At 43.4% G+C, this 9361-nt stretch overlaps 1 protein-coding gene across 1 annotated transcript; it reads right to left on the reverse strand.

The window, feature by feature from the left end:
- Positions 1-4918: 4918 nt before the first annotated feature.
- Positions 4919-7798, reverse strand: LOC129600901 (uncharacterized). The gene is made up of 5 exons (XM_055499555.1): positions 7689-7798; positions 6870-7089; positions 6553-6787; positions 5541-5694; positions 4919-5428 (listed from the first exon to the last, which is right to left on the reverse strand). Exons 3-5 carry the CDS (start codon positions 6658-6660, stop codon positions 5139-5141), a joined length of 552 nt encoding a protein of 183 aa, XP_055355530.1. The 5' UTR covers positions 6661-6787; positions 6870-7089; positions 7689-7798; the 3' UTR covers positions 4919-5138.
- Positions 7799-9361: the final 1563 nt, after the last annotated feature.

Consider the following 9361-nt stretch of genomic DNA (forward strand, 5'->3'; position numbering starts at 1 on the left):
CCCTGCTGGCAGTATCCTGAAGAATTACGGAAATTCGACGATGTCATCCGATTTAAAGCGGAACAGCTGACCAATGTTGCAATGTCGGACACAGTATGGAACCAAGCATCGTTACCCACGAAATTTGGAGGCTTAGGGTTGATCAGCGCAACAGAAGTGGCGCTAGCTGCTTACACCTCATCAGTCCATGGTGCTGTCGACATGGTGTGTAATGTTACCCGCAATGAATCCATCAAGGATCGGTGTAACCGCCTGATAGAAGTGTGGACATCTCGCTTTTCCACCGAACCCCCTCGCACAGAAAGTCGCCGGTTTCAGTCCGCGTGGACTACGCCACAGCACACCCAGACAGCATCCCGCATGATGGAGAACGCCGACGTAATTACCTCTGCCCGCCTGTTGGCTGCATCCTCATCGGAGTCGCGCCTGGTTGTCAGCATTGCCAGTATCCCTCTTCGGAAACCTGTTGGAAGATGCCCGCCGCATAGCCGTTGCGCGACGGTTGGGAGCCCCGGTCTGCGAACAGCGTATGCCGTTGCGGTAACGTAGTGGACAGCCTGGGATCACCATGGCTTGGTTTGCAAGTTAGCGAAAGGAAGGCATGGCGTTCACGCCGTATTGAATGACGTGACCAGCGAGCCTTGAACTCTGCACGAATGCCATCGTCCCTCGAGCGCCGGGACTGGACAGAGGAGATGGCAAAGACCGAACCGGAGTTACCGTTTTCCTTGGAAAAATGGAAAACCGTTAGTATGGGATGTGACAGTGGCAGACACGTTCGCTCAAACGTGTTATCGCCCCGGACGTCACGGGTGCCGGGAAGTGTAGCAAGGCACGCGAAAACCATAAGCTAGGAAAGTACGATGGACTTGCAGACCGATATGTAGTACAGCCGATCGCGTTCGAAACCACGGGCACATTGGACCACTCACAAAGAAATTCTTCAGGAGCTGTCGCGAAAGATCAGCGATTGTACTGTAATCTCGGTCAGGAGAGTTTGCGAAAATCAGTAAAATACAACGGGGAAACGCTGTCTCTGTTCTTGGAACGTTTAACGACATGGTTGACAACGAGAATGTGTTTTTTGCTTTTAAGCTACAAAAAGGTAATGTATTGTACAGAATCATGCCGTTACCGCAAAAATCATTTCTTAAAGTGTAAAAAAAGTTAATTTATGTGTCCCGAAACAATAGTAACCCAAAAACAAGATTGTGCAGCGCCAACCCAAAACTTGTCTATACAGTCTTCTAACTTTGATGGCTGACATCTCCTTGGGATAACAATTTGTTACGGTTGATTTGTCTATAACGTACTGGACTGCTTAAGGACTGCTTCCAGCTAAACGGCATTCAACAAGAAAAGCGCGAACGTGATGTGCTATGTCTCCATATTTTTATTCATACAATCTTACCGTTCGAAACGTATTTTTCCTGGGTTTTTATGGATAAATCAGCGCGTGGTCAGTTTAAGTCAAGCGTAGTCTTGAAAAATTCCTAATTTCCCATAGGTGTGCCTTCTGAATTTTGATTTTGTTTTAAAAGCGTTGGTCAGAAGAAATTTTTATTAGTTCTTAAGTATAGAAAATAGATTACTTAATATAACGACGTTCTTTAGATACTGGTACAGTGGTAGTGTGGTACTGTAGTGCATTCTTACGAGTAAAACAAATTGTTGCCACGGAGGCAGCAATTAGTGCAATAATGTAGAGAAAAATCGGAATTGCACGGACCATTTAATGAAAAAAGTGAAAAAATAGCCTGTGGTCACAAGTTCAAGAAAAATCGTGGGGAGGTCAAATATTAGTTTCCGTCCTAGAGGGTTTTGCCGAGCGCGGAGCGCGAGGAATACCTTGCTAATGCAAATTACGAGTAAGCTATAGTTTTCGTTACCTCATAGCTATCTTCTATCGCGATTTTGCACGTATATTCATATGCCTTTTTTTTGTGAGTCCGTGTGTGGCCTTGGTTTTATGAGTACGTTGATCCTCTGACTGATTTTCGGATTGCGACGTCAGGCAAGTTTGCACTGCGACTGCATCCATATATTCTTCAAATGCAGTGAAAACGGAAAAGACTTCCTTTGTGTTTCCAGCTCTTCTGTGCACTGCTTGAAATCAGGAATTATATCATGCGCTACCGAAAATAGCCACCGGTCTTCGTATCCCTTACCTAAGTACTTAACATATAAACGTATTGTACAAGTTCTACTGAACCTCGGAAAGTGTTTGAAGAGTAAATGTATTATTTTTTCTTTATTTTGGAAATTTCTTGAAGAATCTGTTCGCAGTAAATTCCAACTACGGTGGATTTACCGGATCCAGGGGCTTCTATCACTGATAAGTACACTGTATTGCCGGGCAAATCAATCGGTCTTCTTTCGGCATCATCCCAAGATAACATCGTGACTATACATATAATTCTTTACAGGCATAAAGCACTAGGGATTGACTAGAAGTATTGGCTTTTGTAACTGTAGTGTTGAAGATGATCTTTTTCATTTTGAGTTTTTTTAATTAACTTGATAAATTTGTGAATAAACTTGCAATCGATTTATTTTTTTTTTAATGGTGAATCATTATTTGTTTGAGGATGTTTCTATCAGTTAGGATCTAATTCATTAATAAGGAATAATTAATGATGCTCCATCAATTTAGATTCAGTTTCTGTTGTACAGCACCGCTGTCCACTGTTTTCAAGTTTTCTTAATTGTTGGCAATCAACTTAAGTGATGTAAAACACAGCTGTATATGACATTTTTATACGCGAACAGATTATTAAGTATACGCTATAATACGCGCTTGTGTTTCGTATGAAGAGTAAAATTAATCTTCGGCTAATTCGTCTAACCATACGGTGGGTGGAGACAGCGGGCATAGTTTCTCAGGCGTGTCGGACTGTCGGTTTCCTTGGTGTCAGATTCTGCTTATAAAGCCTTCCATGCTTTTGGTATGGAGCGCTCATTCAAGTCCGCCGTTTCTCATGGTCAGTGAACCAGTGTCCATATCATAGGAACTAGCGCTTAGTGCAGGACGCCCTCGTGCTGCTTATGCTCATGGACACAGGCACGTGCCAATTCAATAAAACACCCTTCAGTGACCCTGTTGTTTGTCACCACGGCGCGCAGAAAGCGTACGATACCTCGTGGAGGCTTATAAAGAGTCGCGTCCACTGCTCGGTTCGGACCGCACTGTCAACGCGTTCCCGTGTATTAGCGGTAAGCGCTTCTCGTGGCGTTTAGCTCGCGGCCGGTCGTATTCCTTTTGGCCGCTGACACCGGCCACGCAGGTCCTCCAATTATAATTATGCTAGCGCATCTTGAATGGCTTCTTACCCTCCTTCGATAGGATTTCCGCTTCTACAATGCTTCTGTCATGTCGATTATGCCATGGTGCTCCCTTCCAAGCCAGCCTGTGGTTGAGGACCTTTGGTATATTATGGGCATTGTGTATTATTTCAGTGTACCCTGGCATGTGGCGCAACCGTCGAGTACATCATCTTCAAAATTCACCCATTCCCCACGTGCTTGTTCCTGCGGGCAGTCGTTGAAAACAGTCATAAGATCCGCATGTAAAACCCCATTATTCGTGCTTGACAGATATTTCTGATAAGATTCCATGAACATTGTTGACCCTTCGTGCGCTTAGAATAACCAGTGCTCTTTGTCAGTGTCAGTGTTCTTATGCCATAAAAACTTATGCCTTTTACCATCTTGCGGAAGTACAGTTGGCATAAAACGCCACAGGATCGAATGGTACAGTGTCTTTTAGTAAAATCTGTTCTTCACCCATGCCCTTACTATTTTTTTTCTAAATATGGAAAATGTACACGCAGGTATCATGGTCTTATTGACAGACTGTTCTTAGCAGCTATCCGACACCGATATATTGTTGAAAGACTCCAGAAAACCTCTGAGTGGTTTCTGGTCCGGAAAATGCCGCTTGCACGAAATAAACGAGTCACTGGGTAAGGATGGTATCTGGTGCAGACTGCAGAGGATCAGCATCGAAATTTAACGGGGACAGTAACGGGAAATTTAGTAAAACGTACTCAATTTAAGTGTATTTATCGAAGATGATTTCTCCACTTTACCAAATCAGCTTCTTAACGTTATAAATTCGTGAAAAAACTTATTAAGTATTATTTTTATTGCACAACAGTATGTATGTAGATAATTATAACAGCTCCTAGCTTTCGTTTTCCACATGATTCCGACAAACAAGGTCACCGCAGTAGCAAAGATGTGTTTTTTGTACTGCATACAATACAATGTCGAGAGTTGGTTTTCCGTGTTTAGTGCCCTTTCTGCGAGCACTTGAGTGATCGCAAAAGGACTGCACTGAAAACGGAACGCCGCTCACATTTCAGTTAGTTTTCGAGCGGACATACAGTACAATAAAGCTATGTGATCTGCAAAATTATTGAAAATGGGTGGCAATATAGTGAATATACTTAATAAATTTTTTACCGCACAGTGGATTCTGAAATGGCTCCGAGTACATATTCACGATTCGTACTTCAAAAAATGCTTTACAGCCTTTAGTTTACCAGAAGCTTTGGCTACCTGCACGGAAATTATTTCAGCAAGAGAGTAGATACTGAGGTTCTTCCACTGCTTACGTAAGTACATATTTACGTAGGTTAAGTAAAATATCAATCATTTAAAACCGAGATCCATTATTGTTAATTGTAAGAATACTAGCAGATACTGTAATCTTCTATCTGATACTAGTTCCTGAAAACAGTTTCATACTAGTAGAACCAATCGCCAGGGCGAGCACGTAAATCAGAATACTTTACTGATGAAACGTTTAACGTAAGGAGTACACTATGTTCCAGTCAAAGCAATTATTTAGGAGGCATAGTTTCGATGATTTCGTAGCAGAAAGCCAGAAATGCGCGCATTGCGCGATGACCTGTTTTATTCGCCACCACACAACCTCCATATTTCCGATATTTTCCAATATCTGTTACCACTTTTCTTTTGCATTCCCCTAAATACAATTAACGAAATGCCAATGGAAATACACTAAATTCTCATTAGACACCAATTATAAATTTGCAAATCCATAGAAAGTAAATATGGAAAAAATGACAGCGCAAATCAAAAAAATCCCATTAAAAAATATAAAATTAGTAAAATCAAATACAGATACAGTAAAAATCAAAAACAGAAGCAAAGACGGATTGCCAACAGAAGAACACCGTGAATTGTAAAAACACCGAACTGAAAGCGGTAAACAAAGGTCTGGGACTGGAATTATGGCAGTTTAAGGTGCAGCGGTTATCCGCGGAGCACACACAACACCACAGAGGGCGTAGATTTAGGGGACCCGCGGGGAGGAGGGCAGAGATGACGACGCTGGTGGTGGTGCCGACAGGATGCCGACATGGTGATTTGCGCACCAGCAAGATACCCAACGGACGCTTACCTAACACAGAAAAATACACACTTCCATATTACCGCATTAACGCTCAAGCATCAGCAGTCCTCCAATGTCAGCACATACACAACTGTAAAGAAAATTATTTCGTATCGGTTACCAGTGCGAAGAGAGGCTTGACGATCAGATCCTGGAGGCGCTGCATGGTGCCGACGTGGAAGAGGCGCAGAGTTGTTGTTCAGCCGCAGCGAGATCCCCACGTCACGCCCCACCACCACCGTCTGCCGGATGGCGCTGTCGAATGCGCTTTGAAGCTGCTCTGCAATACCCAAGATTGTATTCTAATCAGAATAAAACAATCCGAAAAATCAGCTACCTAATTAACAATCGTATTAACAGCAACAATCACAGCCGGTAACGACGGCGTCGCCTTGAATAAAATTATGAATCATCATGTCTTTAATTACCCCCAACGCGGTCTTCATTGCGGCTATACACAGTAATCTAATTCGACTAATAAAATGCTAGCAACTTCACTTTGCTATTTTTATTCTGTTTTTCCCAATTAGAGCGCTAAAATTACCGAATCGATTCTACTATGCAAAACACATGCCATGTTTAAAATCCCAAAGTTCTATTTTTAGAATTAAAGCCAGTCTAATATGTATTATCTTTTAGTGTAACTGCAACAACGCTGTCTAGATTCTAGAACTCCGAGTCAAGTGTTAACAGAAAAATATAAACATTCTATCTCCACTATTTTCAGTGCATTTATTTTCACAAAATACTGGATGGAAATACAAATGTAGACAGCCATCACTCTACGAAAAGCGACTTCTTTTACTGCCAACGTGTGCAGCCTGCCCCGTCTGTCAACAATCAATACTGTCTGTGTGCCCGCAGTTCAGTCGTAGAGTAATGGCTTTAGCGGAAAAGCATCCACATTTTGAAGCTGTACATCACTCCACTCAATATGATTACGAATTCAACTCTTCTGTCAACCTCAGTTCCTCGACATTCGTTCTGCTACCTACAACTTAAGTTTTAATATCGTTTTACTATACAGGAATTTTGTTTTGTAATCTGTCGACAACCTTTTATACATCGTTTCTTTAATTTTATATAAAAGAGATAGTTCCATTCTTCACGATAATCTTATGTTAGTACGGTACCTGCATATTGAGATTTTTCTCCACCAGCGGCCGGGAAAAAAGGGGCTGCGGGACGACGACACTGCCCGGGGCATTATCACTGCCAGATGCGGCGGCTACCGGCTCCATCCAAACACCACCCGCGCCCACTCGGTGTCTCCTTTTCGGCTGACCACATCGGCACAGAGCCGCGAGATTCTCGGCCGCCGGTGGACTCTTCCACGGCGTTCCGGCCTTCCCCGCCGCCGTGGCGCTCCTAAGTACCGTAAACGTCGTCACCAAGGCAGAATAACACTAATACGTAGTATTACGTACCGCGTTGCGAAAGTAAAACATACTGTATTACGAATCGTTCATAATGCCCTTGAAGGTCCACCACATGCGCGGTGCCGAAGGGTGCCGCTTCCGAAGCTGGAGGAGATCGCGACACGGTCCCTACTGCAAGGGAGACAGGGTGCCGCCGTCCCGGGGAGATGGGAGGAGCCGGTCGGCGGCAGCGACTCGCCACTGTAACAGACAGTGCTGGTCTGATCGCCTCAAACAATAAGTCCACTAAAGCTGAAAGCCAAACCTGGATAATCACTAAGAATAATTATTAAGAGTAATTATTGTTAATGTTGAATAATTAAGAATTAATTAACAACACACGTCGTAATATGCTTATTATACACATCGTATGCTTTCAACAAAAGTGTAGCGATATGCGGCAACAGCTAGTTCAAACATCCGCAGGCCAGCAACAGCAGAAATGATTAACAATTGTTTAAAATCTTAATTATATAACTTTGTAATTATTAACTGTGTCAACTCATTTTAATTACTTTACAACTAAAAAGCAGAATTCTATCGCGCCGACATATGACGGTTTTTGTATAAGTTTTTCTTTCTTCAGTGGTGCGGCGAGTACACCACTCAGTGATAAAATAAAAATCTACTGAAGTTTCTAGACTGACAACAAGATGTTGGTTTACTACAAAGCGCCTAACCGTGTATGGATCGATATCAGTGAAGCTATGGAGCCATCGCACTACGACACTGCATTAATCAGCTATAACACCGGATGTATTTTGGAGAGCCAACTTCTGTGCCAATATACCGACTGTCAATCGGCATGATTATTTTCCGTTTTCACGGTTTTTCACTACGCTGCCGCTTACATTTTGAAGAAGCCGGACCGGCCGCAGTGGTGCTGCATGAGGATGACGCGTTGGCTATGGGAGATGGTGGCGCGCATCTCGTCCTGCGCGTCTCGCCTGGAGCTCCAACAGCTGCTCATTCTTCTCCCGTAACGAAAAAGTGCACAATCAGACCTAATAAAGAAAAGAAAAGTTGAAAATACAAAAGAAATTCGAAACTAACTATGCAGCCTTTAAAACCAAACATTCTTTTGTATCATATAATAGTGACCAGTAGCACATTCACAACAGTTGGCATGGCCTGGCATATATTTTTAGTACTCGTATGATTCAGCACGCAGACTGCACACAAAAAAATTGTCAATAAGTGTACAAATAAAGCACAAATTAATGCGAATCGATACTAACGGATACGTAACGGCAATTTCTGCCAGTCCGCAATTTGAAAAAGGATGCGTAATTTTTTCCCAGGTTTTTGTACGTGTATTTTAATCTGGAAAAAGACCATTTTCTGATTCTCGCCTAAATTCAGAGATTATTTATTGTTCAAACTTTTATACCGGCGGACAAAACCGCGCCACTGATGTTAAAAGAGCCAGCCAAGGGCGCTCACTCCTCTGCGCTTAATAGGTATAGGAATCGTCTCTTATTCGTAGAACACAGTCCTGTACAATTATAAATAAATGCAATGCGTAGCGGACATACAGTGACATTTCTAACTATATTACCCTCTATTTGCACCTGGAACATAACCGATGGAGAGCAGATGCGATGAGTAGACCGGGAACGGGAAGCTCTCCACCACATTACTGGGCTGGTTGGCTTTGATGGCGGTCACTTTTCTGCAGGAGTGCGTCAAACTGCAGATCCAGATAAACGCAGAAACGGCTGCGTACGCATTTTCGCGCAGCAGGCACGACTACAACAGTCAGCATGCGTGGCGACCAGTTAATGCCCTCAGCACGCCCGGTATACATTTAAGCAACGTAGAGCGGCAGAGACATCGGCGTCCTCTTCCGAGTTCCGGAGCTGTAATCCCACACACTAATGTATCATTTCGCGTTAACTGTAATTCGCGATAACTTTTTTCCACTTATAAAGCTTCTCATACTGCCGCTTACAATTTGAAGGAGCTGGACCGGTCGCGGCGCTGCTGAATGACGACGCGCTGATTCTGTGGGAGTTTGGCGCGCATCTCGTCCTGCAGCTCCATAAGCTGTTCCTTTACTTGCTCTTCTCCTGCACCAACCGCGCCATCTCCACGCGCGTGAAGCGCTTCTGCACTAATGCATTCTCGCTGTACTGGCTGGCTTCATGCAGCTTCAGTTCATAGTGCTAACGCATCCGCTTCACACTGCCTTCCAGGACGATGTGCTCCTGCAGCTTGTTCTTCACTTCCTGCAGCAGGCTGCAGCGACGCGTTCTCTTCGCTGTACCGTACATCTCCTTCTCACTGAAAAATTGTCATCACTGTAATTTATGGATAAAACAGCAAAAGGGGAACTGGAACGAAATGCACCGAGTTTCCCAACATTCACAATACGTTTTAAGAGAAATAAGGTTGTTTAGTTTTTCAAGTTCCCGTACAGTGTATCATATTAGACAGTACAGTATATTTTACAGACGATCAGGATAGCACTGAGGAAGTGTTTCTGTTATGAGATTAATGTTTTCTAGTACTAAATTTGTACTTG

The sequence above is a fragment of the Paramacrobiotus metropolitanus genome, unplaced genomic scaffold, assembly GCF_019649055.1.
Source record: "Paramacrobiotus metropolitanus isolate TYO unplaced genomic scaffold, Prichtersi_v1.0 Parri_scaffold0000202, whole genome shotgun sequence".
NCBI classification, from domain to species: Eukaryota; Metazoa; Tardigrada; class Eutardigrada; order Parachela; family Macrobiotidae; genus Paramacrobiotus; species Paramacrobiotus metropolitanus.

Bases quoted from the DNA above. Each gene is read 5' to 3' on its own strand.
- LOC129600901 (XM_055499555.1), bottom strand. From the start codon at position 6,660: ATGGAGCCGGTAGCCGCCGCATCTGGCAGTGATAATGCCCCGGGCAGT. The intron at 5,695-6,552 runs GTACCGTACTAA...ATTGCAGAGCAG, and splicing joins AGAAAAATCTCAATATGCAG to CTTCAAAGCGCATTCGACAG. The intron at 5,429-5,540 runs GTAACCGATACG...TTTCTGTGTTAG, and splicing joins TCAAGCCTCTCTTCGCACTG to GTAAGCGTCCGTTGGGTATC.